The sequence below is a fragment of the Podarcis raffonei genome, chromosome 1 (assembly GCF_027172205.1).
Source record: "Podarcis raffonei isolate rPodRaf1 chromosome 1, rPodRaf1.pri, whole genome shotgun sequence".
Taxonomy (NCBI): domain Eukaryota; kingdom Metazoa; phylum Chordata; class Lepidosauria; order Squamata; family Lacertidae; genus Podarcis; species Podarcis raffonei.
In genome coordinates this window covers 67,736,148-67,750,763 of record NC_070602.1, presented here as the reverse complement: position 1 = coordinate 67,750,763, position 14,616 = coordinate 67,736,148, and the positions used below count along the sequence as shown (strand labels likewise).

At 39.8% G+C, this 14,616-nt stretch overlaps 1 protein-coding gene across 3 annotated transcripts in view; it reads right to left on the bottom strand.

The window, feature by feature from the left end:
- GALNT18 (polypeptide N-acetylgalactosaminyltransferase 18) overlaps positions 1-14,616 on the bottom strand; it is a 327,555-nt gene that overhangs the window by 100,740 nt on the left and 212,199 nt on the right. For all 3 annotated transcript variants that reach the window (XM_053391140.1, XM_053391122.1, XM_053391130.1), the window contains one exon: positions 9,086-9,252. In XM_053391140.1, the coding sequence (XP_053247115.1) occupies positions 9,086-9,252 (167 nt within the window). The remainder of the gene's footprint in view (positions 1-9,085; positions 9,253-14,616) is intronic.

The window sequence follows — 14,616 nt, the reverse complement described above, 5'->3', positions numbered from 1 at the left end:
TTAACATCTCCCAAGATCTTAACATTCATTATATGCAAAACTAGCTGTGGGATAATAAACATTGCCACATACCCAATTCTGCAAATACATCTATTATTAATATAAAAACTAATGTTGTATAAACAGGAAGGACAAAACTTACAGTCGTAGATAGACTAATTAAAGGTAAAGGTACCCCTGCCTGTACGGGCCAGTCTTGACAGACTCTAGGGTTGTGTGCTCATCTCACTCTATAGGCCGGGAGCCAGCGCTGTCCGAAGACACTTCCGGGTCACGTGGCCAGCGTGACAAGCTGCATCTGGCGAGCCAGCGCAGCACGCGGAACGCCATTTACCTTCCCGCTAGTAAGCGGTCCCTATTTATCTACTTGCACCCGGGGGTGCTTTCGAACTGCTAGGTTGGCAGGCGCTGGGACCGAGCGACAGGAGCACACCCCGCCGCGGGGATTCGAATCGCCGACCTTTGGATCGGCAAGTCCTAGGCGCTGAGGCTTTTACCCACAGCGCCACCCGCATCCCTAGATAGACTAATTAAGGTTCCAAAAAACAGTACATGTAGTGTTACCAAAATATATTAGAAAATGGTTTGCCAATTTGCCCCCAAATCAAATAAGCTAAAGAAAAATTAAAAACAAATTGAGGTTAATGGAGACTGTTTTTGTTTGAAACCACTACAGCAATTGGCACTGTGATTTTTAGCTTCAGTTGATTGAAATAAGCCCTTCCTAGAAATTGGCACATAGGGACATGGGTGGCTCTGTGGTTTAACCCACAGAACCAAGGACTTGCTGCTCAGAAGGTCGGTGGTTCGAATCCCCACGATGGGGTGAGCTCCTGTTGCTCGGTCCCTGCTCCTGCCAACCTAGCAGTTCGAAAGCACGTCAAAGTAGATAAATAGGTACTGCTCCAGCGGGAAGGTAAATGGCGTTTCCAATGTGCTGCTCTGGTTCACCAGAAGCAGCTTAGTCATGCTGGCCACATGACCCGGAAGCTGTCTGCGGACAAACGCTGGCTCCCTCGGCCAGTAAAGCGAGATGAGCACCGCAACCCCAGAGTCACCCGCGACTGGACTTAACATTCAGGGGTCCCTTTACCTTTAGAAAATGGCACAGCTGGTGCGGTGGAATGCTTTGGAACATTTTAGTTAGTTATGGACACACTCAGACAACATTTATGAGATTTGTTTGTTTCTGAGAACATAAAATGAGGGGAAGAAATTGATTCTTCAGGTTAGTTGCACAATATTAGATTGGTTCAAAATCTCATTTTCTTGCTTGCTTGTCCAAGCCCAGGTCACACAATCGCCACTCTCTAAGCAAACCCACCCACACAGGGTTTGTTTAAGGCCTCCTAAGCTGGTAAACAATCCCAGCAACACTGGCCTTAGAGGAAATGGAGCTGTGCAGCTACTCAGGTTGTCTGACCAAGCACTGGGAAACTTCCCATGCCAAGCAGCCAATAGCACAACAGCTTTTCTTAACAAACTCCTTAGCCTATGGCCTCTTTAACGTATATAAGACAGCAGACTGAAAAAAAGACTTTGGACACATCCACACAATACATTTAAAGCACTCTCATACTATTTTAATACTCAATGCTTCCCCCCAAAATTCCGTGAACTGTATGGTGCTCAGAATTGTAGCTCTGTGAGAGCTCTCCAGAGAAAGAGAGAGGGAACTGTTAAGATTAGTTTTCAATTCATATTGCACCCCAGCATTAGAAGCTTGTCAAATACATCTTCTGAAACATGTAATTATGACTTTCAGCAACTTTGCTCATCCTTACTGCTCATAAATTTTCAAAAGAATTGCAAGCCCATACAGGGTCCAAGACAGAAGAGAGGGGGTTGCTCAGAATGGTTTCAGGAAGGGGGAAAGCAACAGTTCAGAAAGGGCATGTGTGTGAGAGATGTTCCATTAATGGGATGTCAGTAGCAACAGACAAACTCACCTTGACTGAGTTTGGAATCTGCTTGATATTTAAAAGCATTTGTATATGAAAGGAGTCATGATGTGATGTTTTAAACCTGGATGGGAAGCAGCACATTTGCAATAAACAATTGAAAGAATTGGGCCAAATGGCACAGCTGAGCTGAAACCGTCAAAATTTCCAATTTCAGTATTATAAAAATGCAGTTCTATTTCTCGGTGAACTGGCCCTAAATAAATTCATCTTTTCTTTTCTTTTTTTGTCCTAGACCTGGAAATTAATCATAACTCAGACAGAGCTGTGAAAAAGTATCCAAAACCATTTTTTAAGGTTTTAAAGAACAATGCCATCCCTTGAGCTACTGCTACAGGGAAAAGCTCAGAAAAGCTTCTGAATCTTGGAGCAAAGGAAATAGCGAAAGCTATTTCTCTGAACTTGGTCAGAGAAGCTCTCTTCTCAAGTAAGCTAAGTTTAGGCACAATCCCTTTCTATAAAATCTGTAAGATATCTCTCTAGCCTGTGTAGCTGGTAAGAGCCTCAGCTCTGCTCCAGCTCTAAAGTTAGGTACATGGCAGGGGTGCCAACTTGAATAAAATATTGTGGGGACCCAGGTAAGCCCCGCCCCACATAACTGATCACATGATACAGTGCACACACACCATTTGAATGGGAATGCCCATCAACTTTGTGGGGGCCCAGCCTCCGCAATTACCGTATTTTTTGCTCTATAAGACTCACTTTTTCCATCCCAAAAAGTAAGGGGAAATGTGTGTGCATCTTATGGAGCGAATACAGGCTGCACAGCTATCCCAGAAGCCAGAACAGCAAGAGGGATCACTGCGCAGCGATCCCTCTTGCTGTTCTGGCTTCTGAGATTCAGAATATTATTTTTTCTTGTTTTCCTCCTCCAAAAACTAGGTGCGTCTTATGGTCTGGGGCGTCTTATAGAGCGAAAAATGCGGTGTTTTATTGTGGGGGCCAAACCCCCCACAGCCCCTAGGAATTGGCTCCTATGGTACATGGGGTTGAGGAGTGTTTCCAGAGGGCCTTTATATTCAGGTGTTACAATAAACCATGGTTTATAATGAGGGGAAGAAGGCTGGTCTTCTACTACACTTACATACCCCCTCCCCTCCAAACATCAACTAATGTGGCTGCAATCTGTGATTTAAGAGGTTGGTTTATTTCAACAAACTATAGTTAAGATTACCCCACAGTTCCAGTTACAGATAGGTAGCCGTGTTGGTCTGCCATAGTCAAAACAAAAAAATTCTTTCCTTCCAGTAGCACCTTAAAGACCAACTAAGTTAGTTCTTGGTATGAGCTTTCGTGTGCATGCACACGAAAGAAGTGTCTGAAGAAGTGTGCATGCACACGAAAGCTCATACCAAGAACTAACTTAGTTGGTCTTTAAGGTGCTACTGGAAGGAAAAAAATTTTTTGTTTTGATTACCCCACAGTTTAGGATTTGAACATAATGCTCAACTGCTGTTAATCAACATCAGAAGTGAAAACTTCTGATCTTTTATATATAGCAATGGTGGAGGGAAATGAGAAAAGGGAACATATATTTTGGGGGGAGCCTAGGCTCATTCCTGCCCTGATACACCATAGTATATTGTGTGATCTAAACTCAGCAGTAAACAAAGTGATTCTGCCTAAATGTTGGTTCATTCAGTGGTGACTTCTCTGAGTTTAGCTCCCTTGCTCCCAAGGCTCAGGAACTGGATTGACAAGAGTTCTGTTAGGTTGAGAATGAATATACCTCACTTTAGGTGTGGGGTGTGTGGGATATGATAAAATGAAAGCTAAAAACAGTAGTTACATTGTGTGTGTTTAAAAATTGACAATTGTACTTAGTTAATCAGTCTTAGCCAGCCCTCTCAATGTGATTTATCTCCAAGTGATATGTTTTCAACTGGGTTATCAGTTATGATTAATGTGGTAATAAGGATACGCCTGATTGGCTAGGGTATTACTGACAGTGGCATATAATCAACAGCCCAGCATAAACTTTCATTTCTGACACACAATGTACAAAACTGGAGGATTAAAGGGTAAAAATGTATACAAACCTTTTCAAACATAGATGAAACATTTTTAATTTTCAGATTCTGCTTACCCAATTTCATAAGGAAAAGCTGACAGGTGAAATGCTAACATAATGCACTCTAAGTTGCTTCAATAATGAGAAGATCCAAGCTTTGTAAGTGTTAAAAATCTACTGCTCAAATGACATAGATGCAGTGACATCTTCACAGTTTTTTCCACTTCAAACGTTTGTTTTTTTTAAAAAAAATAGGAATGAAGGCTTTGCAGGAGATTAATTGAGGGCTTCTAAAATATAATTGGAAACTTAGAAAAACTGTACTGGAGCTTAGCAAAAATCACAGTTAATTTGCTTGACATATGCTGAAGTGAATGAATAAGCTACTGCTGGTTATATTTCTCAAGATAAATGTAAAGAAATTTGATATGTACACGCATATACTGTTAATTTTATACTGAGTCTTAAGACATCATTAAAGTGTAAGTTCTGTCCTCAACTAACACGTAACAAATGCAACTTCAAAAAAGTTTACAGAAGACTGAATTCTGGTGTGACTGATAATCTAATGCTATTGTTGAGAGAACGGATAGCAATGCAAACACAGGAAAGAATTTATTCTGCTGCTGCTGTAGTTTTTAATTTCCCAAACATTAAATAGTGCCAATTGCCATAGCTTTAATGTCATCACTGTAATTATGGGATCACTATCTATTACCAACAACAAAGGTAAAGGTAAAAAGGTAGAGGACCCCTGGACAGTTATGTCCAGTCAAAATAGACTATGGGGTGTGGCGCTCATCTCCGCTTTCAGGCCGAGGGAGCCGGCATTTGTCCACAGACAGCTTTCCAAGTCATGTGGCTTGCTGGACTAAACTGCTTCTGATGCAACAGGACACTCTGATTGCAGCCAGAGCACATGGAAATGCTGTTTACATTCCTGCTGCAGTGGGACCTATTTATCTACTTGCGCTGCCAGCCTAGCAGTTCACTGGGAGCGGGGCAGAGGAAAGGGTTAAACTCACACCTGAGTGGGGGAGGGGGAGGAGGGGGAGGTGGAGGTGGAAGGTCCACTCAACTTTAAGCTCATTTAGTGTCACATGTAGTTTGGTCCAAACAAGACTGAAACAAATGAACATGGACTAAATAAAGGATTAGGATAACCCATGGATTTGGATAAAGGAGGATCAGCATTTGTACTTAGTTCAGGATTAAGGCAATAAAATGCCCTGTGGCACTGAATCACTGTTTAAAGTAAAGGAGACCCTCTTTAGTCCCAAAAACGTGCAAGCCATGACAACGTCTTCAATGCATTGCCAAAGATTGTCCGCTGGATTAACTTTCCATTTCCCTAATTTTCGAGACTTAATTATAAAGCAAATACTTTACACAGCAGCCTTACAGAGCAGAGAAATTGTTTTGAAATTGGTGCCTTTAATACATTATAACCCTTATCCTTTTTAGGGTCACCTAAGGCAGGCAGGGGCTCTCTGAAAGGAAAAGAGGAACAGAGGCCAATAGATTGGGAATGGACCACTGACAGAGTGGAACACTAAAGAAGAACAGTTACTATGGAGTGCATATTGCTTGGCAATATATATAAGTAAAAAACATATTCATAGTTATGGTATTACTTAAGAGTACTCATCTTTGGAAATCTGGTGCATGCTAAACAAGATTAAATGAATCATTGTTATTTTCTATTGTCAGCTGAAACCATCTTGATGGAATTACAAAGTGTTATCAGTTCATGACTGGAATTGCAAATATGTATCATTTGGGCAGTTATCAATGACTCCAAAATCTGCCTACATGTTAAGGTACTTGCCGTGCAGAAGATTTATACTAGACACATCACTGGAGCAAACAAAGCACTCTGTAACGTTCCTTAATTCATTACCTGCTTTCTCCTTTTTGTATATCTGATAATTTCTCAATGCTCCCAATTCTCTTTCCTGTGTTGTTGGATAAATGGATGAAAGCAAATAACCTTCCCATCCTACCCTCTGATGGTGTTTTAAGGAACGTTTGGCAAAGGCTTGGTGAAATATAGCACTTTCCAGTGGTTGTGGATTAGATTCAGCTCTTATATTTGCTAGTGTCTGAGTTTTAAAATTTTCTTGGCGTATAGAAAATAGCAGCAAGCAGAAAAGCATGGCACAGGAGGCTTATTTCATTTTAATTCCACCACATCTCCTTTTCTTTTTTTAAAACCCAAATCCGATGCACATCACTGATTCTAGAGTGGGTCGCTACAAAAGCAGTAGCAGGGGTCATGCAACAGTTATACAGAAGGGCAGGCTAGAAGGTAAGCCGTCTGCAGCGCAGCTCCTTAGAGCAGAAAAAATGCAGATCCAATATGAATGTTGTGGGTTCCAGCTGATCTATCAAAATATGTACGGTTCATTGTGAGGCTGGCTTGAAATTTAATATGTGATGTGAGGGACCACAGGCTGAAAGATGCAAAGGAGTGGTTGGCAACATTAGTACATCTGACTGGTACATGTTGGTAGCCAAGGCAACAGGACCAAAGGGATGCACATAGCTTTACAGTAACCAGCACATACATGCACACACCCCATCCCAAATAACCCTTGCCTGAAACTATGCTCCTACCAGCATCAGGCAACTGTTGTTAAAAGCTCATGGTTGTTAAGCATGGAAGAGGCAAGGTCAGTGGCCAATGGGATGCTGGGGTTGGGGCTGGTGTCCATGCATCTAAGCCAGTTGGAAGCCTCTCACATTTCTTTGAATGCATGAGGAGGTCTAGATTCATTTCTGTATTTTGCATAGCCCCTACTACAATGCTGGTGTTCAATGATCAAATACAAAATTCCAAAACCCATGTCCTCCTTCACTGGTGGTTAAGCCAAGCGGATAACTAGTAACATCAGCTTAACCTACTAGCAGTAGTAACTAAGTCAGGGCATTTTATTAAAACAAGGTCCATTACATATTATTAAAACAAGAGTTATTACATACTTATATACCAGTTCTAGTGGTGCAAATGGCTTTACAATCCAATTAGAATTGATTCTTAGCTCTGCTAAGATGATTTCTCCAAAGGAAACATACACCATCTGCATGTACAAATTGCAGCATAGCCGGAACTAAGCTATTTCCTTACTTATAGCAGTTATATACAACCCTTCATAGAAAACAGATTCCAGGGCACTGTGCAATGACATAGATAATCAATTAATTAAAACCTAATGCAAAACAATTAAACACTAGCATTAGCAAACATAATAAAAGACAGCCGCTAAAACCACCATGCAGGCTGAGGGATTATACAAATTAAAATTCCTGGATAAATAACAAAGTCTTAACCATCTTGGCTGTGAGTCCTGGAAGATCTTACAGGCTTTTTTCCACCTGGCCTGGGAGGGCAGAGCCCTGACTTGACTCCAGCTACAAAAGCTGAGGCTACTGAAGAGGCCAGAGACCATCTTGGTTGTCTCTTAGTGCAGACCCAGGTTATCGAGCCTGAGCTTCCCCAACCACCAACCGCCATGAACCACCACTGGCAAGACTGGCAGCAACAGCAGCAGGTGTGTTCTATGTTTATGATAATATTTTAATCTCTTGTTAATTGTGCTGTTTTAAATGTGCATTTTGTACCTGACTTCCTTTAGTAAGGTTTTCCTTTGAAATCATTTTTTTATTTCTATTTATGCATTTTAATATATATTTTAATATATACAAATGTTTTTTAAATTTTTTTGTTAACTTTGCTAAGTTAAACGTGCATTCTGTAGCTGACCTCCTTCATAATGTTTTATTGTGAATTCTTTAAGATAATACTTTAGTTTCTTGTTAATTATGTTGCTTTGAATGTATACTTTGTATTTGATTTTCTCCAGGAACATTTTATTCTGGATTGTTTTACTTGATATTCTAATGTGTTGTAAACCACTTTGATATTTTTTTTCTTAAAAACAGAATGATATGAAATTAATAGAAATGAATGAATAATAATAATTAACCTGGCTATAAGGAAGGAAGTCCCAGAAGTCTTCCTGAAACTTTGCCAGGTTTGCCTTCTGGCCACAAAGCAACATGCAAACCAGAACATTACTAACTATTTAGACAGTTATTGAGATCCCACATCTACATTCCAGTTGCTTAAAAATAAGCTTAAACAATCAAACATAAAAACTGATAACAAACAAAAACTCAGAAGAACAGCTAGATTTGTAACAGCATAAAAACTAAAAACAGACGGCTTGAAAAGATCTCCAATGCCAGGGCATTTTGAAAGAAAAGAATTCAAGTGGAACTGAAAGGCAACAGACTTGGCAACTTTCTGGCAAGAAAATTGTGTAGCACAACCAAAAAGACCCCCCATCTCTAGTCACCATCCACCTTACCTGTGATGTTAATATTTGGGGAGGTTCATGAGATAGACGGTTGTCCTATATTCTTAGCTTGCCCTGAGCATGTTTTCCAACAGATATAGAACATATTCAAATAATGGATTTCCAATGCAGTAGCCATAGAATAATTGTTTATTTAAATTATTTATAATCGGCCCTTCGTTGTTCCCAGTGTGAGGAACATTAAAATTCAATAAAACAAGAGTGTAAACTACTTGAGGGGGTAAAGCAGGGATGGGGGAACCTGTGAGCTTCCAGATGTAGTGGGACTACAACTCTCATCATCCCTGACCATGCTGGCTGGGGCTGATGGGGGCTGGAGTACAACAGTATACATATAGAAGGCCACAGGTTTCTCATCTTAGGTGTAAAACAAAGTAAATTCTCAATGAGTAAAGCAGGTTCTCAGGTGGCAAAACAGTCTTATGGTAATTCTTAAATGACCAAAGTGCCAAAAAAACGATACTTTCAGGTGCAAGTATAAAGGCACAGGGAAAGAGGAGAGTTTGACTATTTGTGCTCCCTATGACACCTCCCATGTAGTGGCCAACGCAAGCTTGAATAGAAAAGTCTTTAAATATTTCAGAAAGATGCCCATCCTCAGGCTTTGATGATTCCCCGTTCTTGCCATTGGGAGTTTTTCGTGCTAAACAGAATGGCCACGTTATAATCAAGCATAAAGATTGCAACTGAACACAGGGTAAGACCTCATCCCTTTGGTGCATGCTACTCACCATTATTACTGTTGTCATCAACTAAAATAATCTCTTTGAGCAAATGAGCAGGAGTCCTGTCAATAGCAGAATGAATGGAACGCAGAATCACTGAGAGAGCTTCATTCACAAATATGAAAACAATGCTGACCTCAGGAAGACTGTCTGGAAATGTGAGATTCTTGCACCTTTGAAACAAAGAAACAGAATGCACTGTCAATTTCGCAAATGAAATGTAGAAGCCATAAGTTCATCCCTTCTGGTTGATACAGTCCTTGGTCATGGCCTTTATTTTCCATTATTTGCATTAGCTAGGAATTACATGTCATTTCTGAAGTCTTGTTGCAAATTTGCTACCTAGAAAAATTCAGTTCAACGTATGGAGAGACAGCTATCCACTGAATTTCTTGAGTGACCATATTCTTTGACATTGATAGAGGGACACAGGAATGGTCTTAGATATGTTGAATAATCAAGGATATTTCATATGAACAGGAGAAAATTGTTTCCATGAACAGGTATACTCTGTGAATGAATTTTTGAAGTATTCATTTCCCACATTTCCCTATAATACCAAATACACATACTTTAATTCAGATTCCATAAATTTATCCATTTTAGTGTCACAGTTTATCTCACCCTTACCATGTTAGAATTATGGCTAATTTTAATTATTGGTTTTTAAAGCTTAAGTTGATTAATTGTTGATAGAAGAGAGTTAAAGGTTACTTCTGAAAATTACTTTGAAATTGATGAGTTACCATAATAGGGATGACAAAAGAAGAATAGAAGAAGAGTTTGGATTTGATATCCCGCATTATCACTACCCGAAGGAGTCTCAAAGCGGCTAAAATTCTCCTTTCCCTTCCTCCCCCACAACAAACACTCTGTGAGGTGAGTGGGGCTGAGAGACTTCAGAGAAGTGTGACTAGCCCAAGGTCACCCAGCAGCTGCATGTGGAGGAGCAGAGACACGAACCCGGTTCCCCAGATTACAAATCTACTGCTCTTAACCACCTAACCACACTGGCTCTTTTATAAATGAGTGACAGTTGATGGATTATGTGCCACGGACTGCCTGGTGGGTTATGTGGACCCCCTGGGATCTGTGGACCACCAATTAGGACCCACTAATCTAGAAAGTGATTGTCAGTGAAGATCAAGTGAGAAAGTGTTTCAAAATGGGAGAAGGTATCAAGGGTCAAGTGCAGATCATCTGAAGTGAAAGCATGTTCACTTTAAACAAAGTTCATTTTTCCAACTTAGCCATAATACAAGACCAACATATATTTTAAGCATCACTGATTCCCCCCCCCCCGCCTTACTGAAGGCATTTGTTCATATGTAATATCAAAGGCAGCATGTTGATCACCCATACTTTATTTGACATCACCAAAATAAGGACCTGAATAACAGGTCTGTACATGCAAAGCTTCCATAATAATGTTGGTCATTTGTTCATATCAATATCTAAAACAAAACATAGCCCATGTCTAGTGGTCAGGCTAGGTTAGAATTAATAAAAGAATGCGGAACTGAAGTATCTGTTGTCATAGTCACCAGAAAACTACATACTGCACAGGTAAAAGTATGCTACAAATGCTCTCTTTCAAGCACAGCAGGCAGTAAACAGAAAGGGGCTTGGTAATTCTCTCAGAAAGCATTTCTAAGCAGACAACATTTGCTGAGGATGGTCACAAAGGAGGACCATTGCAGTTTTCTCCCCTTATAATGGAAGTTTAGTAAGCAGCGTGGAGCTCACTTAAGATAATGAGGAATCATTCTTCCATATTATTTATCCTTGGTAATCTGTTTTCAAATGCAGTTCGATCACAAATAAATTGAATTATGCATTGCATTTCTTTAGAAATCTGCCTCCCCACATAGAAGCCTCCAAAGGAGTTCAGGGCATGATCAAACTATTATAAATCCAGTAATTCAATTGTGTCATGTTCCCCAGGGAAATGTCCCTTCTGAGACACAGAAACAAGGGGCCCACTTGTTCCTGGATATGGTTTTGGAACTAGAGGTGCTACCCAAACAGCGTGCGTTGTGGAAGAAAGGCTGCATACCTTCAACCTTGCTTCTCTTCTTTGCTCTTTTTGACAGCCAAAAGCTCAAAGGAGTGGGGCAGTGGGGTTAGAAGAAAATCAGAGGAGGACTCACACTTCTCACCTCCTGTCATATCTATCCAACTGCTATCAGCTGGGACTTGATACTGATTTCTTGGCATCTGCACCTGACTGCTGTCCTCTGTACGTTGGTCTTGCACCTTCAGAGCAGCTAGTCAATCCTGACTTGGAGGTGGATTCAGAGCTGCCATTAGACACAAACTACTTGTAGAGAACATGCTGTCCCAACTAAAGTTGATGTTTGGACATGTGAGGCCACTTCAAGTGGAGAAATGACAATGCCAGCACAAGGACACCCTCCTACCTCCGGTATATTTGTAGAGGCAAGTGTGCTCCATAGCAAGCAGGACTTTCAGAGGAATAACTAGATACAATTTTGAAAGGTGATTTCATCAGCTTGTTTTCTATAAAACATAGTGTTAGAGCTCAATACATTTTTAAAAGGAGGAAGAAGGGTACAGCCAAGAATCGCAAGGCAAAACTAAGTAAGTCATTATTGCAAATTAGCAATTGCGTTGATTGCTTTTAAAAAGTAATATGATTTCTACTCAGTTTGCTGATGACAATGTAGTGTACACACACTCAGAGGATAACCTCCAAACCATCCTAAATATCTTTGCAGAAGCTTACGAAAAGCTTGGCCTATCACTCAACATCCAAAAAACCAAAGTGTTCCACCAACAAGTACAAAATAACACCTCTGCAGCACCACAAATCCAACTTAACGGTGTAACATTAGAAAATGTTGATCATTTCTTCTACCTAGGCAGTTATCTTTCCACAAGGGCCAACATTGATGCCGAAATCCAGCATCGCCTTAGCTCTGCGAGTGCGGCTTTCTCCCGATTGAAGTGCAGAGTGTTTGAGGACCAGGACATTCACAGGGAAGCCAAAATGCTTGTTTACAAAGCTATTGTACTACCAACCTTACTATATGCTTGTGAAACATGGACCACTTATAAACGCCATCTCCAACTCCTCGAAAGATTCCAACAATGGTGTCTCCGAAAAATTTTACACATCACTTGGGAAGACAGGCGAACTAATATCAGTGTACTGGAAGAAGCAAAGATCACCAGTGTCGAAGCAATGATTCTTCAACATCAACTTCGCTGGACTGGTCATGCTGTGTGGATGTCTGATCATTGTCTTTCAAAGCAACTACTCTATTCCGAACTTAAAAATGGAAAGCGTAATGCTGGTGGTCAACAAAAGAAGTTTAAAGACTGTCTCAAGGCAAATCTTAAAAAATGTAATATAAACACTGACAACTCGGAAACACTGGCCTGCGAGAGTTCTAATTGGAGAACAGCCTTTACAGAAGGTGTCATGGGCTTTGAAGACACTCAAACTCAGGATGCAAGGGAGAAACATGCTAAGAGGAAGGCATGCTTGTCAAATCCACACTGTGATCAACTCCCACCCGGAAACCAATGTCCCCACTGTGGAAGGACATGTGGATCCAGAATTGGCCTCCACAGTCACTTACGGACTCATTGTTAAAACCATTTTATGGAAGACAATCTTACTTGGCTACGAGTGATCGCCAAAGAAGAGGAAGAAAAAGTAAACAACAGAACTGAGGCAAGGGTGCTACCGGAGCTGGGAAGAACTGCTCTGTGCAATGGAAGAAAAGCTCTCATTAACACAAATGGGAGCTTTTATTCCAACCCAAAAAGAATGTGTGGGGACCATGATCCAAACTGGAGCCTTAGCAAGGGACAGAAGAGTTAAGGCCCCCTTTTCCCAAGGGCCAAATATGGATTGGGTTCCTCTCCCCTGCTATTTACCTTTATATAAGGCATTTGTGCTTTACTAAAAGAGCTTCTTAGAAAGTTTCTTAGAAAGAAGGTGGTTCTTCTAAATGTTTATAAATTGCTAGATAGCTCTTGCTATCTGCTGATTCTTTAATACATCTTTCTTTATAATTGTGATTTAGCTAATAACATATGGATAACTTCAGTAGTTTTAATATAACACACTTTTTAAAAAAAATTGCTTTTGTGTTTTATCATGTCATCAATGCATACTGTTACAGTCATACACAGGATAATAAGAAAGAAAAATAACATAAATATAAGACATCTATATATGAATATTAATAGTAACGTAACTTATTCCTCCAATTTATTTGACTCTTATAAACCTTAACTTTTACTCCCACTGTTTCCCTGGTTTCCTATCTGCTATCTTTTCAACTATGTTTTCTTACTCTACTAAGTTTTTTTTATTACCTTACAGTATCCTACCTTGTAACCTCTAGTGCTGAGTATTTTTGGTCAGCAGGTTACAATTATTTTCTTGTTATAATATTTTTTCCATATAATATATATATAATGTCCAGTCCTCTTTTAAATTATTAGCATCTTTATTTCTTAATCTATTTGTCATGCTGCCAAATTCTTTATATTCTAATATCTGAAGGTGCCATTCTTCTCATGATGGTACTGCATCTGTTCTCCACTTTTGTGCTACCAGAATTTGGGCAGCTGTGGTCACATCCATTCATACTGTAAATTGATTTGGGGGGATTCCTGTTATTATTATTCCCAGAAGGAAAGGTTCTGGGTATTTGGAAAATGTTCTTCTAAACATTTTCTTAAGTTTGTTATACACCGTCCCCCAAAATTCTTTTATTATTCTACAAGACCACCATGAATGGTAAAATGTGTCGGTTGTTTCTTTGCACTTCCAACTTAGGTCACTTTTTGCTCTAAACATGTTGGCTTGTTTACTTGGTGTCAAACACCACCTATGGATCCTTTTTAAGTAGTTCTCTTTTAACGCATAATTAGCAGTGAATTTTAAATTTGTTTTCCACAATTGTTCCCACAAATTCAAATCAATATTACGACGCACTTATAAGATAGGCAGACACATATAATATAGACAGAGATATAGAGTTGTTTTTTAAAAAATATATCCATGCAATTGCAAATTACATGAATTCCAACTTATTTGGCCCTCAATTATATGTTACATTGACGTATGCATATTTACTTGAGAGGCTGGGAATAAGTCCCATGGAACACAGACATTCCTTTGGCCAACATATTCATTACAGTCTGGAACCAGAAGTAAAGTACTGATAGCCATCAAAACACAGAGAGCCCAGCAATCGATTGCAGCTCTATGTTTCAAATCTTTATGATAGAATGCCTCCATTATATTGGTGGCAAAGTACAGTGAGTTAACAAGCTGGTGAAATTACCTGAGTACTAGGGATTAGGTGTCACTGGATATATGATTTCTTCATATCTACAGGGTTTTTTTAGTTGAGCACTGAAGGAACTATCAGCATTACATCACAATAACTTAAACTTGGGATAAATTACTGTGATTTAAATACTTCCTTCTATAACAGTTCAACATGCTGCCAAAACTGTCAATGCTATTCAATGAAGCCCATAGGAGAGCAACT